General features: G+C 41.6%; 1 protein-coding gene across 1 annotated transcript in view; it reads left to right on the top strand.

Moving 5' to 3' along the window:
• The window catches only part of esyt2a (extended synaptotagmin-like protein 2a), a 68964-nt gene extending 47967 nt beyond the window's left edge, over window positions 1–20997 (top strand). The window contains exons 9-22 of the mRNA XM_083991985.1: window positions 1193–1313; window positions 1565–1741; window positions 3462–3544; window positions 3897–3945; window positions 4694–4783; window positions 5813–5908; window positions 11981–12055; window positions 12446–12532; window positions 12625–12774; window positions 13834–14258; window positions 16666–16896; window positions 16989–17094; window positions 17199–17248; window positions 18191–20997. Coding sequence (XP_083848111.1) covers window positions 1193–1313; window positions 1565–1741; window positions 3462–3544; window positions 3897–3945; window positions 4694–4783; window positions 5813–5908; window positions 11981–12055; window positions 12446–12532; window positions 12625–12774; window positions 13834–14258; window positions 16666–16896; window positions 16989–17094; window positions 17199–17248; window positions 18191–18236 — 1786 coding nt within the window. The 3' untranslated portion in view covers window positions 18237–20997. The remainder of the gene's footprint in view (window positions 1–1192; window positions 1314–1564; window positions 1742–3461; window positions 3545–3896; window positions 3946–4693; window positions 4784–5812; window positions 5909–11980; window positions 12056–12445; window positions 12533–12624; window positions 12775–13833; window positions 14259–16665; window positions 16897–16988; window positions 17095–17198; window positions 17249–18190) is intronic.
• Window positions 20998–22244: the final 1247 nt, after the last annotated feature.

The following is a 22244-nucleotide window of genomic DNA, read 5'->3' as shown; positions in this document are numbered from 1 at the left end:
AATCATCACAGCAACACTCGAATCAGACTATAAACATGCTAACAAAGTTCGTAAAAAGCCGATATAACTCACGATTTGTGTCAGGGCAGGCTCAGGATCACAGGGTTTCCCCACAAACTTGGTGTCGTTACATTCAGAAAAGTCCAGTAAATCCAATCCAGTAAAGTATTTAGTCCAAAACACACGGTTGTACCGGTAGATAGCCTCATCCCGCTGCTGCATCTTATGAAATTACGCATTGTATATCCAGTAAATCCGTTTATTTCTCCTCATAAGTCCGGCGTTTACATGAAAACAATGTTTATTTCACTTTTCAAAATGGCGCTGCCCTCTGACCTTTCGATTGACAGCTCACTCGACCAATCACAAGCTCCCTGTCCCCGGCTGCCGCCTGCAATAGCGAATGAGTGGCTGTGTCTCATGAGGAACATCCCCTCCGACAGCGCTGAATGGCTTCAGCCAATAGGAACCGATCCCGATGGAAACTGTAGCATTGAATAGCCAATGAGATTACGAAACGAACGATGTGCTGCATTCACGGTCCCTGGGAAAAGGCAGCACTGCCATCTTCATGCGTAACTTTGCAAAAGCTGCACTTTGGCGCATGTATTGTTTCTCAATGGCAACTTTAGGAAAACGCCTAGATATACACTTAGAAAAACATGTGTAAAATACTCATTTTTAGCAGGATTGTTATCAAATTTGAACTGGGGCCAGGTAAGGCTTCATGCTGTAGTCCCATTGTGTTTTCCAGCTAAAATTCTCAGCCACACTCATCTTCAGGCATCTGATTGCAACAAAAAAATTCAGGCGAGAATAAAAACATTCTAATTCAGTGTGCTCCCACTTAGATTACTCAATGATAGTAGCACTTATAGTGATTATTTCAGTTTGGGGGAAAAACTTCAGAGTGATACCTTTCAAAAGAGACCAAGCCCATCCATATTCTCCAAACAGTTCAAGAACAGCATTCAATTTACTTTGGGTACGCCTTGGAAAGGCGAATATTACAGAATTTATAGGAGTGACAAGAGGTTAAATTCAGCATTATTTTAGTATTTTAACTTTTTTTTTCTTAATGTTTGTCTCTTTCAACCTCTCTCCTCCCTCTCCTCCTCCTCCTCCTCCTCCTCCTCCTCCTCCTCCTCCTCCTCCTCCTCCTCCTCCTCTTCCTCCTCCTCCTCTTCCTCAGTGGTTTATGTGACAACATCATCCAGGACATCATCTACAGCTTCCTGGTTCTGCCCAACTGCATTAAGATCCCTCTGGTGGGCGAGGCCCAGCTGGCCCAGCTCCGCTTCCCCATGCCCAAGGTAACACCACCCAGCTGTCAATCACAATACTTCATCTTGTTTATTGTTTTATTCACTACAAAGTTGTGTTAGACTGAAGTGAACTCACACTTCACATAAAAAGAAAACAACCTTTGTTTCACCTCACCATGGACTGAAAACATCACAGCTCTGATTTCCACCTCAGGCGTCTTTACCTATTAAACCTGAATCTTCTTTACTTCTATACAGTATTATATAATAAACGTCCTCCCCTCTCCTCGTCCTCTCAGGGTCTCCTGAGGATCCACTTCATCGAGGCCCAGGAGCTGCTGGGTAAAGACAAGTTCCTCGGGGGGCTGATCAAAGGCAAGTCGGACCCGTACGGCGTCATCCGGGTCGGGGTCCAGCAGTTCCAGAGCAAAGTCATCCACGAGACGGTGAACCCGCGGTGGAACGAGGTGTACGAGGTGAGTGAGGTGGTTTAGCTCCTCTCCATCAGCTCCCTGTATCTTCTGGGATATACAGTACAGCGCTGTGAAAAAGTATTGGCCCGCTTCCCGATTTCTTACTTTTTTGCATATTTGTCCCACTTGAATGTTTAAGATCATCAAACAAACTTCAATATTAGACAAAGATAACCCAACTAAATATAAAATACCGTTTTTAAATGATGATTTCATTTATTAAGGGAAAAAGAAGCTATCCAAACCTACCTGGCCCTGTGTGAAAAAGTAATTACTTCCCTTGTTAAATCATGAACTAACTGTGATAAACCTTATTTTAGAGAGATCCAAAAAAGCAACATGATGCAATTTAAAGAAATTCAAAAAAAGATGAAAAAACTTTGGGACTCCAGTGAACCCTCAAGTAACCCTAACGCTTAAAAGAGCTACAGTATATGTAAGAAATGTATGGCAAGTAATCATAAAATCAGCCAATATGTCACCAGAATCTAAGGAATAATGTTAATGTGAAAAACTGATCTAAGAACAACAATAGTTCAGCCAGAATATTCACATTTAAATCGATTGACTTTGTGTTTTGGCCTTTGTGTTGAGTTCCCACTGAGCTGCAGCTACAACGATCTATGTGGATTATTATGTGACGTTACTAAACATTAAAAGTCATCGCTGTGACTCTCAGAAACGTCTCGACAAAAAGCAGAAACAAAAACCAGCATCTGCTCAGGAGGAGATGAGTTTGAAAGATGGAGATTTGGAGATGGAGATGGATTTGTCTCCTCTTTCTGCACAATAATCTGTTTTCCCAGTGCATGTGTACAGATTTATCCGCTTCATTTCCTTCTGCCACTACATCCATCGTCCGGTGGCGTAGAGACTGTGTGAGTGAGTCTCAGGTACCAGAGAGGGGAAACAACGCGCTGCAGTGTTTTGAACTTGACTGCAGCAACAGTTTTGGCCACAGTCTGACATACGTCGCTCCTTTAAAGCTCTTACTGGTTTGGGACCAGGTCACATTTTACATTCTCTATCGGACGCATAGACTGTAAAAAGAATGGACGTAGCATCCGTGACGTCACCCATTGGTTTTGGGGAGTCGTTTTTGTGACTCCAATATGGCGGCCTGAACAGCGCCATGTTGGATTGGCCGGCCGAGAACCCGCCCACTGGCCTCGAAGCAGCTGTCCACGGAGCTGCTCGGACCTGTCACTCAACGTTTCCGCGCCCTAATTGGCCAGAGTTTTAACCTAATAACAGTAAAACGGTAGAGTTAAAAAAAATTCACCTCCCTCAGAGTGTGTGCGGGGGTAGAAACTATCGATTGAGACCAAAAAACGTTCTGACACCAGGCTTTTAACATGTTTATTGAGGATGTAAAGTCAGCGATTTTAACATGGGGGTCTATGGAGAATGCTGCTTTCTGACACCAGCCCCCAGAGGAAGCCGAGGGGATTGCAGCTTTTTGAACGCGGAAGTGAAGAAGCTTCACTTCTCAGACCGACAACTGCCCCCTTGATCGGACGCTTTACTGAAACCACATTGAGGTGTTAAATGTTTTCATCAGGGCTGTCAACTTTAATAACACATTAATACAAATTCCTTTAAACGCCACAATTAAATCACATTCTCTTACTTGGGGCATGTTTTTATTGTAGGGCTTCTGGACAGTATATGTCCCTGTTTTTTTAGTTCATGTATAATAAAATTAGTTGGTTTGTATTTGCAGGCGCTGATTTACGACCAATCGGAGCAGAACGTGGAGGTGGAGCTGTTTGATGAGGATCCTGATAAAGACGACTTCCTGGGAAGGTACCACGACAACCAGTCTGCTGCGTCTGCTCCGCTTCATGATGCAAACATGTGCTCACTGTCTAAATAGAGTCTGAATGAGATTTTATTAAATCAATAATTAATATCAGGATTTGGCTTAGTTATTTTTTTCTAATTTGGTTTTCTTATAACAATAAACTTAAACTTAGATGATAAAATAAAAAGGTGTTTTTACGTCAGTGTAAATGGATCTGGGTTTTTAATGTTGGATAAACAGATAAAATAAACTTTTAGGCGTTTTATTGACCAAAGATAAAGTGATTATTGAAGGGAGGATCTCTTTACTTTAAACTTGTTTTACTTGTTCTCACGGTTGTTGTGTTTTTTCCAGTGTGATCATCGACGTGGCCGAGCTGCAGAAGGAACAGAAAGTCGACGAGGTGACGTCCGTTCATCAAGTTGTTGTGATGTTACTCACAATGTGTGAAAAAAAAACATGATTTAGCATCAAGCTGTTCAACATTCAATACAATATACAAATACACTGTAGAACATAAAGTTGGAATTGAATATATATTTTTTACCTCTTATCATAACATTATTGTAACAATGTGATTTATTCTTGATACATATAGTGTATATCTTCTCAAATCTTTATTGATCACTATTTCCAAACATGTGAAAATTATACCACAATTAATCTTTATGATAGGGGGGGAAAAAAGAGGAATGAGTCTGAAAACAAATGTATTCCAACTTTATGAGCAACTATGTATTAGAAGAAAAACTTCTATACCTATATTTCTAAAAATAAATAAATAAAAAATAGCCACCCCTCATACATTTTAAAATTGGATTTGTTTCAATGAAAATCACAAAAATAAAGAAATAGAAATATTTAGAAAATTTGTGAAATATGAATAATTGATTAATGTTTTATTTTTTATTCTTTGTCCTTATAGAAATGTTATTGAAATCCAACACTTGAGTTGTTAGTGTTCAGTAAATCACATAAAATGTGGTTTTCATATTCAAAAAACAAACAAAAAAACTACTGCTAGTCCCAGTTTCCTGCCACATGATGTTTTCTCACTAATAAATATAATAATAATATATAATTTAACATGATTTGATAAGAATAAATGACTTGCAGCTGCATATTAACCCTCTGTGCCTGACTGTCCTCAGTGGTTTGTGTTGGACGACGTGGCGTCGGGGAAACTGCACCTGAAGCTGGAGTGGCTGTCTCTGCTGCCCTCGCCTGAGAAGCTGGACCAGGTACATTTTCATTTCATTTCATTTTTCATTTATTAGTTTATTTCATAGGGACAGTGCACCACTAAGAAAAACTGTAAGTGGGCCAGAGTTAGCCAACAAGGCTAGTTTTCGTCCGTTGTCCCTGGCCAGATGTTAAAGGCAACCTAAAAGCCAAAAAAAGGGGCAACAATTAAGTACTTTCAAAACACAACTTACATAACAATCTACCTAGTAAAAGCTCATAATAACAAGTAAAACAGGTAAGAAGTCTGACTTACAGCATAACAAAAGCTCATGGCATGCAGACATAACATGCAGACAGGGAGAAGAAGAGCGAGAGAAAGCAAGAGAGGAAAGTAGAGCTAGAAACACACGCAAGTAGCACACAGAGCTAAGACATTAGCACAAACAATATCAGACATTACAAGGCAGGACATAAAATGGCATTAGGCAAGAAAACCAAAGCTAACAAACAGGAAAAAAAACAAAACAGAACATAGAATTACAAGCATTGAGAAACAGTACAAGTAATGATTGATAAGTGATTTACATGATTAGTGATTACATGATTGATTATTGATTAACCACTGCCTTAACTGTCTTTTAAAAGGATAGTGAGTGTTTGATTCTCTAATAGACCCTGGTGTTGAGTTCCAGTCCTGCGCTGCTTTCACTGAGAAGGCAGCTTGGCCAAAGGCAACACAGTCTCCTCGAGCTGATCCTCTGGTTGCCCTGTCATTGATTGATCTTTGAGTTATGAATGTTTGGAGAGGAGGAGGAGCAGTGTTGTGCAGTATTTTAAAGACCAGGCAGAGATTTGCATACTTTATTAAATGATCCCAACTCAGAAGATCATGCTTTTTAAAAAATGAGGCAATGATGGTGGGAGTTAGGTTTTCGATCTAGGATCTTAAGGCTTTGTTTGTATAATGTTTCAAGCGGTTTGAGAGTGGTCTTATTTGCTTGTGCAACACTCGTCAGACCTCAGAGTCTCTGTCGACCTCTGACCTCTGACCTCTGACTCTCACTGCCTCTGTCCCTCCGCCTCAGGCCCTGACGAGCATCAAGGCGGACCGTGGCCAGGCCAACGACGGCCTGTCGTCGGCGCTGCTCGTCGTCTTCCTGGACTCAGCCAGAAACCTGCCGGTGAGTCGCCGTCACATGACCACGTGTAGATCTGATGATGTCGTATCGATCACTAACATGACTCAGCAGGAAATGAAAGAGGAGAAGAAGACTCACATTTCACTTCTGTTTGTTTAGCAGCTGTTCGGTCACCTCAGATTTTATTATTTTACTTTATTTTATTTTATTTGGTCCAGTAGTTGGTGATTAGATATTTGGTGTTTTAGTTGTGTTCCCGTTCTTCAAGGAAGATAAAAACTTTCTTTCATCTACTTTTCCCAACTTTCTTTTTGCATCTTTTCTTTCATCTTCTCTCCATCTCGTCTGAAAATATTAATTATTCTGACTTCATATGAACTCATCACCTTTAGCTTTTTAAATTTATATTTTACTATATTTAAAAGTGCTAAAACTTTTTTTTTCAGTACAATATCTTGTTCTACTGTTGAAACGAGTTGATATGTCTGAGTGGAAACTGTAGGTCTGACATGTTTGTGAATGAAGTCGTTTCAGAGATGAAAGAACATTAATTATTTTATATCAACTCTCAGTTCTTTGACTGTCTGACTCTTTTTATACAGTGAGGAACAAATATCATTTATTTAATAATCATAAACAGGTGAGACCTCGTGGGTCATGTTGAAGTTCAAGGTAAAGTTGGTTGTTTCTTAAACCTGAACATACGGTGTAGTGTATTTATTCAAGCAACTAAAGCATTTCATTATCTAAGGATCCTGAGCATTTGCTTGTAATAATCCTAAATATTGTTAATTTATTGATTTTATATACAGTATATAGTTTCTAATTTTCCATGTTGTGACTTTTTTCTCTCAATGTTACAACTTTTCTCTCATAAAATTTGGCTTATTACTGTTTAAATACTACTTTCTACAATTTTTTCTCATTATTATTGATATATTTTTCTATTTTTCTTATATTATTATGATTTTATTCTAAATTTAGTGCCTTTTTCTCAAAATATATGACTTTATTTTCGATATTCCAGATTTTATTTTATTTTTCGTTTGTTTGTGTTGGCGATACAGTGTCCCGTCCTGTCTTGTCTCGTCTCAGGACGCTTCACGTTACCGTCGTTTAAACCTCTGTAGAGTCTTCCTTCCTTCACCTTCCTCTTTTCAGCCTCCTCTTCTTCTCTCCTCCTCTTCCTCCTCCTCCTCCTCCTCCTCCTCTTCCTCTGAAGAGCGTCTTCGAGGGGAACTTGGGCTCGGGCTACTTAAAGGAGAGGCGGGCGGCGGGCCTGGTGTTCTGCGAGAACACGGCCTCTCTCTATAGGACCTTGTTTGTGAGTCTGTTTTCTGCATCCTACAGTAGTTTGGAGAAGACGCTGCTGTCTGGTTGCGTTTTGGTTTTAAATAAAGGTTGTTGTTTTTTTTAACTGTTTGCCTGATTAGCATGAACCCCCTTTACTCGTGCACGGGTTGAGTTGTACCTACGTATTAATATTATAGATTCTGTTGTGACTGTCGTTTGACTGAGCAACACGACACGTGACCAGGAAACAGCAGCGAGGCGTCAGATCAAAACCACCCTCCCTCCTCCAGTCGTCTCCACTGATCTAACAGCAGCGTGTCTGATAAAATGAACTTCAAACTCATTTTCTCCCAAGACACAAATGATGTTGAAGTTTTTTTTTTTTCTGTGACGTTATGCTTGAGGGTTTCAGGGATTTAGAGCATTAATGTTTCTCAATATGATGTTGTAAAAAGAGAAAATACTTTGCACATCAATTAGATTGACAGGTGTGTAGGAGAGGGACAGTTAAATCCACAACATTGCAGAATATAGAGACCCCTGCACACTGTGATACCTGCACAGAAACAGTTTTAAAGGGATAGTTCACCCAAAATTCAAATTTCACTCATTATCTACTCACCCTCATGTCGACTAAGAGCTGGGAGAATCCTCCGTGCCTTCTCTGAGTTACGGGGGGTCCGCACAGCCGTATTTGTCCATATAATGGTTGTGAATGGTGCTCACTTTTCTTCGTCCAAAAAGACACACCAAAAACATCCAAATACCTCCATAGTGCTCGTCTGTAATGTCCCTCTTGTATTGAAGCCCCGACATGAGAAATTGTTCCGAAAAAAATTAAATAAGTCTATATTTTAAGCTTGTTTGTAGCGGAAGCTCCCATTGTCTCGGTTCACTGCTCTGCCTGTGTCACCGGCGGAACAATTTCGAGAAGCCACGGGGGACTCTGAAACTTCTCCCAGCCCTTAGTCGACATGAGAGTGAGTAGATAATGAGTGAAATTTGAATTCTGGGTGAACTATCCCTTTAATGGTACTGACCTTCTTCATATCGATATGAATTCAGTATTATATTGTTTCTGATTCATTTAAAGATCCCGTTAGCTGCCAGTAACGCAGGTTGTTGTTGTTATTTTAAAGAAGTAAGAGTAAGTAAGAATGGTCTTTGAGTTTAGTTTTGTGTCCGACACCAGGTCAGTGTCCCCATGTGTGTGACGGTCTTTTGGAGGGAGGTGTGTGTTTTGAGCTGTTGTGTATGTGTTAGAGCAGGGAGGGGTGAATTCTCTGTGGATTGCTTCCCTTTCCATCCTCCATGGTTTTCCCCATCAGTCTCCTCTGTGGCTGCTCGGCGCTGCTCCGCTCTGCCACCAGGGGGCAGCACACGGACACTAACTGCTCCATGAGAGGCTGGAGTTAGTTACCGTGGTGACCTTCACCCAAAACGCACAGACCTTTTGACAGGAAGTGTGTCAGTCAGTCAGGTAGAGAGGATTTGAAGAGGTAATGCAGGTGTGTGTGTTTGCCACCAGGGGGCAGCGCTGAGTAAAATATCTTCTTTAGATTAAAACAGTTCTTGTCAACACGTCTGTGTTCCCTTTTAGGAAAACAGTGATTTCTGATCCCATCACTGATGAGACCCGATCAGGACCAGAGTCTGATCCTGCTCCACCTCCTCCACATTTTTAAACATCCACTCATTGATATTCTACAGTTTTAATGTGTCACGTTGTATTTCTCTAAAGTCCAGTCAACTGAAGATAGAAACACCAGAGACTTCTTCTGTTTTCCACTGCAGGAACTGTAACAAACGCTCAGTGTTTGGATAATTAGAGGACGACTCCCTTTATCTCCGTCCATTGAAAAAAAACTTTTTCAGGATGAGAGATTTACTCTAGTTTCCCTCAGATTGAAGATTGATCTAAGAAGAAGAGAGTCACACTCTGTCATGTAGTGACATGAAGAGTTGGGGTTCATCAACATTTATGAGTTAATTTCCTCTACAGCAAAAAAACAACCAAAAAAATCCTGCACTAAACACATCTAACACTGAGACAGTCTGAAAGAATTGGACATTTTCATTTCTCATATGTAACAAACAAGAATCGACAGAAAGAGAAAAGAGTTACAAATTGTAAAACTAAATAATAGTAATAACCGATAAAGTAGAGAAAAACATATTTAATCCCACCCACTGAATCTTAATGATTTATGATTGATTGATTGATTTTTATTTACAGTAATTGTCATGCACATGTTTTGTGCCCAGCCCACATGGGCTTATAAGACACTAAACATTAAGTACATACATTCAAGAATGGTTAGCGTGTCATCTTAAAAGGAAAAAAAAGGAGAAAAAGCAAAAAAAAAAACAAGTTTCCAAGATATACAGAACAATAAACAGTAATATATAATTTTATGTGGGATATAATGTTTTCTGTCTCGATGTCCAGGATTTATCAATGAATCTAGCCAGGACATAGATATTTTACCCTCCTTAAAAAAAACACCAAAAATGTAATTTAATTGGTCGTTAACTCCCTCATACCCAAAGTCAGTGTGAATGTGTCCTCGAGGTGAATCAAATAAAAATGGTGGCATTGATGCTAGAAGAAGAAGAGCTTCTCTGTCACTCTTTTAAAGACGAAGTGTAGAGGCGACGGTGTCTCTTCAAACTCAACGTCCATGTTTGTTTCCAGGCGACAGAGCTGGTTCTCAGTTCCTACAGTGGAAAAGAAAAGACTCCCGGTGCTTCCAGTTCATCATGTCTTTGTTGACTGGAAGACTGAGGCTCTCTGTGCACTCTGCTGTGATATCAATGGATTTCATATCAATATGGATCAATAATTGGTCCCCAATCGTCACGACAACAGAGAACCACCTCAGCTTCTCTCTGATCAGATGACTCCCTCCCTCTGATCTCAGTTCACCCCCTCCCTCCTCTCCTCATTTTAACCTGTCATCGTATTTTGACCAGAGTCCAACCAATACAATACACATCGGCCGATATTGATTTATGATATGGATATTTGCAAACGTTCAAAAATACTTGGGTGTGAGAATTATTTTTAATTCCAAATGTGACGGAATTAATTTTTTAAAAAGTGTATTTGAATTTAAAGTGGTAAATCTTGCGTCATATTTCAATATCGGCCTCATGGATCTATTATTGATCGGGCTCTGACCTCATGTAACCTCATATAACCTCATGTCCAGGTTTGATTGGGGAATGACATTAACCATGTGATCACTCATGTTGTCTCTCTCTGTCTTGTCCTTTGTGCTGTAACCTTGGTGTTTGGTGATGATGGTGGTGTTGGTGTGTCCTCCTCCTCCTCCTCCTCCGTCCTGCACGCTCCTCCTTTCCCTAATAACCTGGTGTACGTGTGTGTGTGTGCGTGCGTGTGTGTGGTGTGTGTACTCTCTCCTGCCTTGTCCCTGGGGGAAAATCAAAGCGCAATCCGTTAGAGTTCAACCAAGCGGGGCTGAAGAAGGCCTCGCTCAGTAAGGCCATCAAGGTAACGACACGGCAACGACCCACACTGGAGGAAAACATGGCGACAGACGCTCACACAGGCTTTAAACACGCACACACTCAACTCAGGAATCGAACCGCGAGGCCAAAAGTGTGTGGACACTGAATATGTGAAGTCTGTTGTTTATTCAGGGAGCAGATTTCAGAAAAATACGGCAGAAAAACTACGAGAGGTTAAAAATAAAATACATGGATACATAGGAGACAATTTTCAAATCCAAACCAATTTTAATAACATTTATTAACATTATAATGCTATAAGTGTTGATATGCATGTATATACTATTTTTATTTAGACAAAGGGGTGAGAGCTAACAAGCTATGCTTCTTCTCACTCCTTTTTCGAATATGTCACTCATTTTACTTTTTTTCTGTTTTATTTTTTTTTTTTGCTTCCTCAATGCTCATTTCTATATTTATGTTGGACAATAATTTGTTCAGTAGTAAATCTGGAAGCCTTTTATCATTTTCATATTCGTAATAAACAGTAGAAACAAAAAAAAAGAAGCTCTGATCACACACACACCGGCCGTTTGTAGTGACTCTGATGTGATTTCAGAGGAAAAGTCGTTACAAGTTTTCCTACCAGTGGAAATAAAAACAAAAAGTCCAGGCTGATGTGTCCACAGCCTTTTGGCCATAAAGTGGTCATCTCATCAAAGTCATCTCCCTGTGGCTTTTTTACCGTTGTTCCAAACACATGGCCACCGACGGAGGAAAGAGCCTTTGCACTTTTATTATTGTGAAAGGTATACCTCAGTTTCCTGTACCTCCATTTACCACCAACGGCTCCGTTTGCATTTTGAAATGTGACCTTCGGAGATTCAGGAACTTGGTAATAATCAGAGATGTGTCTTTAACGCGTCGGTTTTCTTCTGAAAACATTAACCAACTCCACTAATCTCGTTTGTCGTGTCTAACGATGTTGTGTTGTAAATAACACAGTTGTTGTCTGAGCTGCGTTCACACTGAACTTTTGATTGGATCTTTCCTTCACTCTGACCTCATGAGTTTTTCAAACTTTTGTTTGTTTGGGCTCTATTAGTGGGTTTTTTTTTCACTTTTCCCATTAAAAAGTGACACCATGACACAAAAGGAAGCTGTAATGAAAGTGTTAATCTCCATCAGCTGGTGCTGAGGTCGAAGCTGCACAAACATGAACATATGTGACAGATTTTACATGTTTTTTTTAGTAATTAGTATTTTTTAATTGTGTAAAAACTATGCTACAACAGCTTTGAGTTCACCGTGGCAACCAGCTGTTTGTAAAACCTGTTCTTCTTCCTGCAGTCCGGTAAAAAGGTCACCAGCGATCCCAGTCCACTTGTCCAGTTCACAGTGGGACACAAGTCCTTTGAGAGCAAGGTGAGACCACAGCACCACACTCATCAACACTCACTCAGTCACTGTAATGATAGTGCATAAAAAGAGTTTCTGACAAATAGAAAGTTGGGATTCACATCTCTTCAAACCAACTGCCAGTTCAATACCATTACTACAGTACTTTGTGATCATTTTTCAGTATTGCAACAACTCCCACTGCACTGTTCTAATACCAAAAACTTTCATTTGTATTTGCAGTTTGTATAATGTATATGGGTAGTTATGATGCATAAAGCAGAGTATCTAAATAAGAATCGATCATAACAAGTTCAGTCACTGTGTCTTTTTGTTGTTTTGACATGACGTCAGAATAACTCATGTTTTGGTTATTTTGATATCAAATCACAAACTTCCTGTCGTTTCCTTTTGCAGACCAGATTTAAGACCAATGAACCAGTGTGGGAGGAAGCCTTCACCTTCCCCATCCACAACCCCAAAACCCAGGAGCTGGAGGTCGAGGTAGGGGAACTTCTGGATTCATAAGTCAGTGTTGTGTTGATACAGTCAGCCGTGTCCTCTTAGCAACGCTTCTTCAACCTCCGTGTCCGCAGGTGAAGGACGCCAAGCACGAGTGTTCGCTGGGGACGTTGACTGTGCCTCTGAGCCGCCTGCTGGAGGCCGAGGACATGACGCTGAACCAGCACTTCCCCCTCAAGAACTCTGGCCCGAGCTGCTCCGTCAAGATGAAGATGGCTCTGCGGGTAGGACATTTGTTCTTACTTGGAGCTTTCATACCAGTCTTGTTTGGTCCACACTTTTAGACTTTTCAGTTTGATCCAAACCAAATTTAGAGGTGCGAAAGCTCCCCTGACCATGGTCCGACCAAAACAGGTGGTCTCGGTCCAGATCACACTAAGGGCTCGTTGCAGAGGTTGCAGTTGTCTTCTCATTTCCTGTCGGCGACGATAAAGCCTCTGCATTATGAGGATGTTCATCCAAATCCCAACTAGGCTCCTCATTGGGCCCGATGGTGTTGATGCTGCTGGTAGCGATTACATAACATAACATAAGGAGAGCTTTGATAGGCTTGGACAACAGACCCTCACATTGACTGAGGAAAAACTCCCTAGAAAACCTTTTTAACAGGGAAAAAGTTGGCATATGAATGTAAAACCCATCAATGTCAAGTGTAGGGAGACACAGCATACGTAGGTAATGAGGAAAGGATGTCAATATGTCATGAACAGTTCTTTGGTGCAAACCAGAACTAACCAGATCAGATGTATACAGGGTTCCCACATGTCCTGGAAAACGTGGGAAATTTCCATTCATGGAAAATACATGGAAAAGGAGGGCGGAAAAGTCAAATGTCCTTGAAAATCTTGAGTGGACCAGGAAAATTATTTCAGCTAGCAGAGCTCTCTTTGACTTGTTCAGACCCCACCAAAGATTTCTTTTCCAAAGAAGTGCCTAGTGAGAAAACTAAAGACTTTGAGTTGATGAGTGTTTCCAGTGTTGGACTGCATGTTTGCGTTGTTCTATGATAAATTTTTTCGTAATTTCTAAGCATGTAAGACATTATTTCATAGATATGCTAGAGCCACAGACTGCACATCTCTAAATCAGACTTCTGGGACTGAGAGAGGAATAAACATAGAAACAATCATTAACAAAATAAGGGACAACCGTTTCCAAAGCATGAATGGGACGGAGGATGTATACGTGTAAGCTCCTTCTAATCCTGTGGGTTTTGGACTTTGTGTGGATGGAGTCATTGATCGATTAGAAACGTGTTGGTTTTTGTTGTTGTCTGATTTCAGGTGCTGTGTCTGGAGAAGGACACGTCCTCGTCCTTAAACCCCACCCCGTCCTCGGTGCAGGTCCGCAAGTCGTCGTCGTCCTCTTCCTCCACCCCGCGGGCCTCCGTCTCCTCAGAGTCCCCGAAACCTCCCTCGGACGTCCCCCGCTCTGCGTCTGTGTCGCCCCAGGACCTGCTGAACCGGCGGAGGGAGGCAGAGGAGATGGTCCGGTCTCCTGGGAGCACAGACCTGGGTCAGGGTGGAGGAGGAGGAGGTGTAGGGGGTCAGACCCTGGCGGAGACCGGGAGGAGCACCTCTAACCTGGCCATCTCGGGCTCCCAGCAGTACCTGGCCGGAGGCAAGGAGCCGACGCCCAGCATCGCATCAGACATCTCCAACCCCTACGCCACCCAGGAGCTGCAGCAGAGACTCCACCAGCTGCACAAGTACCTGTCAACCACTTCACCTCCATCAATAATAATCACCCTGGGGCGTCTGATGTTTCATCTCTTCATTTTAGAAGAGTTTTTCTTTTATTTATTCGGCGAGATGTAGATAATCTGATAAACCTCCTCCCTGTTTTCATCGTCAAGCTGAACGTGAAGTTTATGACAGAAATTCAACTCAAGTTCAAGTAAAATTCAAATTTAATAAAACAGAAATCGTTAGGAAATCATCACACACCATCATTTCCAGGACTTCTTGTTCTTCTCTGTGCAAAAGATAGTTCTTAAAGACATTGGCTGTATGTTTGGGGCAGAGATGGGACTCACTTGAGGCTTGCATGCAACGTGGGTCACCTTAACCCAGGTAATTTTTTCTTGGGCAAGTCAAGTCACCTTTTTATTGCACCCGCAAAATCTGATCTTAACTCATTGAGTGCCGCGCTCCTTTCCAAAGTTTTAGTCAAGTGTACCGGCAATTTAGACCATTTTTGACTTTTTATGTAGAGCCACAGTGTATTCTATATTATTGCCACCAACACATACTGTGGCTCAATTGAAAGGTTTAACTTAATGCTTCAAGTGGCCACAAACCGTTTGTTTCTACATGCCTCCGTTCCTGAGAAAAGTCAAGCTAAACATGGCTGGGTTTCACCAAAATCCCTCCTTTTTTTCTAGAAAAGGAGATAGAGCGTCTTTTATGAAAGGTGCGCTGTTTGTGTCTGTCGCTCTTCTCACACTCACATTTCTGGATCAAAGGGCTCGTATAAGATAAATATATACAACAATGGTTGTTCTATTCACAAAACCACCAGCGGGGGCGGGGGGGGCGCCACTAAACAACAATAACACAGACGCACCGTGCCGTGTCACAGCTTCTCCCCGCGGAACGTGAGGGTCAGTCGGCCACCGCGGCTCGGGAAGACCGGTCCCGCCGGTGGTCGCGGTCCTTCTGTGGTTCGGGTCGGTGATGCCGGTCTGCTTTGGCCCAGAGACCATCAGATTTTACCGCGGGAGGACTTTGGGGAGGACACGGTGTTGCTCCAGCTGAAGACCGGGCGGACTGTCGACTGAGAGCTTCCTGTTTCTGCTCCGAGCAGCTCGAGCAGCTGGAGCAGCAGCGCGGGTGAGAGCAGAGCAGCAGCTGCGCTGCAGCAGCTGCTGCATCTGCATGCAGAACTCGTTTGCAGAAGCCGAGTTATGATAAAAACTTCCAGATCATGAGCTGTCATGTGACTTTGATCGTCATCTATTTCAGTTCTCCTCGTCGTAGAGTCCCCAAATTTACATATAATGTGTAATAAAGTGTCTATTTTCATAATTTAAAAAAAAAAGCAAAAAACGTAAAATTACGTTTTTGGCACTCAACGCATGGGAACGAAAAACGAGAAATTACGTGGTTGGCACTCAATGAGTTAAGTGAAAAGATATTAGTAACTGTCAGTTAACATCATCAATTTATCCAACCTGTTGAAAAAGTATGACAGTGAATTGGACTTGCATTGTAATTACTGATATTCAGTAAAGGACATGTCTGTTCTGATGATACAAGTCAGCAGTGTAAAACTCAAGGATGTGGGACATTGAAACATTCCTGGATGCTACGGGTGACAGGCAAACAGCCAATCATCTAACAGCTGTGTAGTTGGGTTGCAGTGTTATCTCCGTGTGTGTTTATTGACAACAGAACAGCAAGTAGTGAGAACATGAGACTGAAGGAGCGGAGATCATACACATGTTAGCTCGTCGGTATGGTAATGGTAACGGTGACTGTTATAAAGCATCTGCCCCGACTGAAGCAGCATCAGGCCTCTCACCGTCACTGCAACGCTCGATAGAATCTCTGATTAAATACGCTGAGCCATAAGCGTCTTCTGTCTCACTTGGTAGAGCAATGCCCGCTGCAACGACCTTGGGTTCAATTCCACCCGGTGGCCCCTTTGCTGCATGTCATTCCCCCCTCTCGCTCTTCTCTTCTCCCCCTCACTGTCTCCCTCCAGCTGTCCTTTCAAAATAAATGCATAAAAAGCCAGAGAGATAAAAAAAAACAGACTTGTGAGCTGGTGGCGGTAGGAAATCTAGCGGTGGAAAGAATGAAATGAACAACACTCCCGAGTCTTTAACGTCCGAGTCGAGTCTCAAGTCTTGTATCTTTTGTTAAATCAAGTCACAAGTCATCAAAACAGCGACTTGAGTCAACTCGAGTCCAAGTCACAATGACTCGAGTCCCCATCTCTGGTTTGGGGCCAATCAGACGCCCCTCCATGATGGTATTGCATGATGGATCAGCATTCTGCCTTGAACCTTTGCACAGGACTGTAAATTATCAGCTCATTCCTGGAGACACTTGTCCACAGCTGCTGAGTTAACGCTGCTCTCTCTCTCTTTCTCTCTCTCCTACTCTCTGCAGCGGTTCAGGGCCGAGTCACTTCCCGCTGGGCGAGGTCCAGCTGACCATCAGACACAGCTCTCAGAGGAACAAGCTCATCGTGGTGGTTCACAGCTGCAGAAACCTGATCGCGTTCACTGAACAGGGCTCAGACCCGTACGTCCGCCTCTACCTGCTCCCTGACAAGCGGCGGTCGGGCAGGAGGAAAACTCACACTTACAAGAAAACCCTGAACCCCGTTTATGATCAGACGTGAGTCCGGCTCCTCGTCCTGCTCTGGGTTAGTTTTGTCTTTGATGAAAGCCGACTGAACGTGGTGTCCTCTGTCCTCTGTCTCTGTCCAGCTTTGAGTTCAGTGTTTCCCTCGTCGAGCTGCACAGACGGACTATGGACGTGGCCGTGAAGAACGGTGGAGGCCTGCTCTCCAAACACAAAGGCCTTCTGGGAAAGGTACGGACTTGATGTCTTCACGCTGTGAGAAACGTCCAGATGTTTAATGTTGATGTTTTGGCCACTAAAACATCAGTATTTGTTCTTGTGTTGTTGTCCATCAGGTCCTGGTGGATCTGACTCATGATGACATCACCAAGGGTTGGACACAGTGGTCAGTCACTTCGAACTCTATCTTACACATGTGTGAAGCTCTGACAGGAGCTGATTCAGCTCATTAGATGGAGAAAGTTCTTGCTCTGTGTGTTTTGTTAGCTTTGATTTATTTTACTGGAGAAAATTACAACTAGAAGCAACATTTAAAGGGATAGTAGCATTTTTTTAAAGTGGGGTTGTATGATCTACAAATAGCCCCTAAGTACTTTAATTGCAGTGTTAGACTCTCTACACTCCTCCCGTTAGCAACGCCAGCCCATAGCCCTGCCCAGAGATTTACAACATACATTGTTGTGAATGGACCCAAAGAAACGGCCTATTTTCGTGGCCTAAAAGAGGTTTTACCTGGAAAAAAAATACACAGTTCCATTGTTAGCTATAATACAATTTTTTCCAGCCCCTCAAAGTGCAGGAAAAACGCAGTTTTTATTTGGACCTAACGAACTGCTGATCGGCGGGTGCTAACCCTGGGCGGAGGGATACGTGAGTTGGTTAGGTCCAAATAAAAACTGTGTTTTTCCTGCACTTTGACGGGCTGGAAAAAATTATATTATAGCGAACAATGGAACTGTGTATTTTTTTTTTCAGGTAAAACCTCTTTTAGGCCACGAAAATAGGCCGTTTCTTTGGGTCCATTCACAACAATGTATGTTGTAAATCTCTGGGCAGGGCTATGGGCTGGCGTTGCTAACGGGAGGAGTGTAGAGAGTCTGCTACTGCAATTAAAGTACTTAGGGGCTATTTGTAGATCATACAACCCCACTATCCCTTTAATGTGATATTAAAGAGGATAAACTGTAACAGTTGATGATACTTTAAGTTCAGGAGGAAATGAAACAGGATACAAATGCAGTAAATAATAAACAGTAAAAGGAGGAACATTGATTAAAGGATTAAACATGTCAATAATTCATCCATTAACGTCGCTCTCCTCCTGCAGGTATGAGCTGAGTGACGACGGCCTGGCCAAGCCCCACCAGCTATAGAAGACCACCGCCTCCACTACCACCATCATCATCATCATCATCATCATCATGACGTCGCCATCTTCCTCTCATCATCACTTGTAACTGTTGAAAAAAGGAAACAGAAAAGCAGCTTTTAACTTTCATTTAATCACATCAGTCGCAAGGCAAACCTCCCCTTTAACAAGTGAGTGAGTGTGATTGACTAAAGGGAGTAAACACAACTATATAGGACATTATATACAGCTATGGAAGAGTCCGTGTTTATAGATAAAATATTAACGTCTCTCTTGTTTCTATGTTGTTTTTTTTTTTTTATTTCTCGTGCTGTCGCTGCGTTTTCCTGCCTCCAGTTTCCGTCACAAACGACGATGAACAAGTTTGTAAATAATGTAAAGTGGCGCTGCACAAATGAGAGCGAGAGAGAGCGAGAGAGAGGGGTGTGGTCTATGACTTGGCCAAATGATTGTTTGTAATTTTATCTTTTTTTTTAATCAGAAATGTTTTGGCGCAGGCAAAGATGTCACCAAAGAGAAAAGACGAGTGTTTGTATGTGATTTGGTAACACGCTGAACTCTGGCTTTAATCCACGGTAATGATGTTTTTATGAGTCATGTGACAGGAAGTGGAAAGATACGGAGATTTGGTTCAATATGATGCAAGCACCAAGTTTCTTCAGCTTCACAATCTGTTCATATATTTGCTGTTACACTGACATGAGGCCAATGTATGTTTGTTTGTTTTTTAACTGAATATTTGCACAATTTATTTGTTAGTTTGTTGGTTTTAAATCTGGTCGGGGATCATCTGCGCCCTTAGCTCTAATTTAAATCCTCCCAAAGTTTTATCAGACAATTTCAGCTCAAATTTTAAAAAAGTCAAAATGTTTTTCTACATTGAAAATGTAAAAGTTTAAGTCTTGAAATAATATATCTCAGCTTACTGAACAGAATGCTTTGATATCCTGGCTTTGATTTTTCACCACGTCAGCTGCCTTCATCATGATCAGCTCAATAATACACGTTACTACTCATTTGCTTGATTTGCACCTCATAAAGTCCAAAAAGTAATCGTGGTCTTGTGTGTGCTGGACTGTTTGTTGGCAACATTAAAACTCCCAGAAGTCCCTGCACCCGGCCAACACACTAATTTAATAAACTTTGAATTAAACAAGCGAGATGTGACATATTATTGAATGAGCTTCAGAGCTGCTGATTGGTCCATTTTTTTATCTTAGCTTCAGACAGAAACCAGGCTAGCTGCTTTTCCCTGATTCTGTTCTTTATGCTAAGCTAAACTAACTACAATGACCATTAATCTACGTACTCAACATATTACTACTACTTGAAGCTGATTTCTACATGAAATTGAACTGTTTTTCAAATTAAATGATTCAATTATCAATATTTATTTCATTCATCTTAAGCCAACATGTGTAGACCTGTGTAAAATATATTGCGCCCTCCAGTGGTAGAGTTATGTTCACACACAGTGGCTTCTCAGTATATTACTTTTACTTGGACCATGTTCCTGTATTAGAAACAAAACTTTGATTTTGAAATCCCTTAAATGAAAAGTCAAAACTTCCTCTGTCAGGGAGGCAAAGAAAGAAATTAAAAAGAAGCTAAGGTCAAGAAAACTCAACACTTCCTGTCTGATTTTCACATTAAAAGTCTTCCAGCTTTCTAGAAACGGAGCGCAGCAGCGTGGAGAGTGTGACGTGACTGAGTGCTGTAGAAATGTTGTTCTCCTGAATTCACTTCATGTAATTCCACCTCACACGGTCTGTGTGTTTGTGTGTATGTGACCAGTATTTCCTGCTTTTACATGATGATTGTCAGTTTGCACAAACACTGAGCTGAATGAATGCAGCACAAAGAGACTGTCAGTTTTCACCAGATTCCTACAAACTCACTGAAGAATTAGAAAGAAGCTTTACAACTCAATTTGGTGACATTTTCTCAACAAAGAACTGTTTTTATTGTTTCGTTTTTTATGATCGTTGTTCACATTTTGTTCATGGCTCAACTTTAGTCTTAATTCATCATGAAGTGTCATTTTCAACATGTTGGGTTTGTTGTGCTGTGAATCCAGCACTTAGACCAGTGTTGACAATCACATTCACATTGTTGTTGCACATTTTATGAATCGTCGACTCTCCAGCACTCGCTCAGAAGAGATTTCTGTCAGTAACAAAGGCACAGATGAAACTGTTCACATTATCAAACACTAGATGAATGCATTAGTTTCCTGTGCGGCCAAAGAGCAGCGACTGTGTGTTGACACGGAGGGGGCCAGTGTGACCTTTAAAAACATAAAACATACAGACCTTTGCCTTGTTTGTTTCCACATCAAGCATCAAGGAAGTGTTTTACATTTCTGTCTGTAAACTGTGGTGTTATGCATTTAATGTATTTTAATTTGTATTCAGTGTTTTCCAGCTGTCGCGCTCTTTGTCTCTGTGTGCGTTTGATTTTGTAAGTAATTAAAAACCAATGTATGTGTGTGAGCTGTTGGATGTGACAGCGATGCCTCTGGGGTGGAGTGTGTCCTTGTAAGACGGTTTGTCTCCTCCGTCTTCTTCATTTATCTTGTGCCTTAAGATCCACACGGCCCACAGATATTTACATGTAGAAAACAAAGAACCAATGAAATGCTACAAGCCTTTCCTTTGTCTCACAGTGTCTCCTGAACCTCTTTTAAAATATGAATAAAGAGCTTTAGCTGGATACAGCCGCATGAAGCTGCTCAGCACTCTGGTCTTTTCTGACTCCTTAGTTGTTGTTTTTTACACTTATTCCTCACCCAGGACGGGCAGATGTGACATAATGTTATACACAGACAAGGAAAACAATTTACAACACAGAATATGGAAAGACATGGAAATGGTTAACAAGAGCTGATGAAGGCAGCTTCTGGCGAGTAGGAAAGACAGGCCTTCAATAGAGTACCGGAGCCAATCACAAACTTAGTTAAGACCTATTTCCAGGACCTGCAGTTCTTCTCCACATAGATTTTGTCACCATGTGGCCAAGTCTTGAAATTGGCATCATGGCTTGCTGCACAATATTTCCACTAGCATTCACCACATGGCGATGGAGGTGATAATTAGAGCTTCAAAATGAGTCGTGGGTGGAAAGTGGCTAAAGTCTGGAGTCCGGCTAACACCAATGGACGACATAATAACCCTCACCAAAACAACACCATGCACCAGACGGATGGGCCAAGATGAAGATTAAACCAGCCAAATCAAGAAGCATCTCCATCACTAGGTGTAAACTGTCAGATCAAAATGTTTTCATTAAAAACGAACCGATACCAACTATATCTGAAAAACCCATTAAAAGCCTCCGGAGATGTTATAATGCAAGCCTCAAAGACGGTGAAAAGGTTGAGCAACTAAAGCAGGACGTAGGAAGGGCCCTTGAGAAAATCAATCACTCCTAATCTCCGAAAAATTAAAGCTCTGGTGCCTCCAGTTAGGTCTGCTTCCTTGTCTACTGTGGCCACTGACAGTCATCGACATCCCCATCACATCAGTTTAGAAAATGGAGAGAGGCTAAATCAGCACGCTGAGATTATGGGCCATGTCCAACAAGGAAGAGGAAGAGGACTTGAATGTGAGATTTTTCAGTGATGCTTAAAATAAAAAGAAATGAGTAGAAATGAGCCACACCAAGTAAGAAGAGGACTTTTTTGTGACCTGTGACTATTTTTTGGTGAATTAAAACGAATTAAAAAGCACTTAACAGCAAGTTACAAAGTTGAGCTCCTTCTGCTGCTGCTGTGAAAAAAATGCATTGGGCTGAATGAGAGCAGAGAGCTCCCTGGCTGCATTTAAACATTTTTTTTTAATTATTATCTAAGTCTCTTTGCATTTTTGACCAGAATTTTAGCAATACATATACATAATACAAACAATAAGCGTTTAAATTGAAAAACATTAAAAATTCCTACAAAGTCAATGGTACGTGCTTCAGTGCTGAAACTTCACCGACCTGTAGCCCCAATACTGCTGAAACTTTTGTC

The sequence above is a fragment of the Trachurus trachurus genome (assembly GCF_905171665.1).
Source record: "Trachurus trachurus genome assembly, chromosome: 17".
In the NCBI taxonomy this organism is placed as follows: domain Eukaryota; kingdom Metazoa; phylum Chordata; class Actinopteri; order Carangiformes; family Carangidae; genus Trachurus; species Trachurus trachurus.
This window is presented reverse-complemented; position numbering and strand designations above follow the sequence as displayed.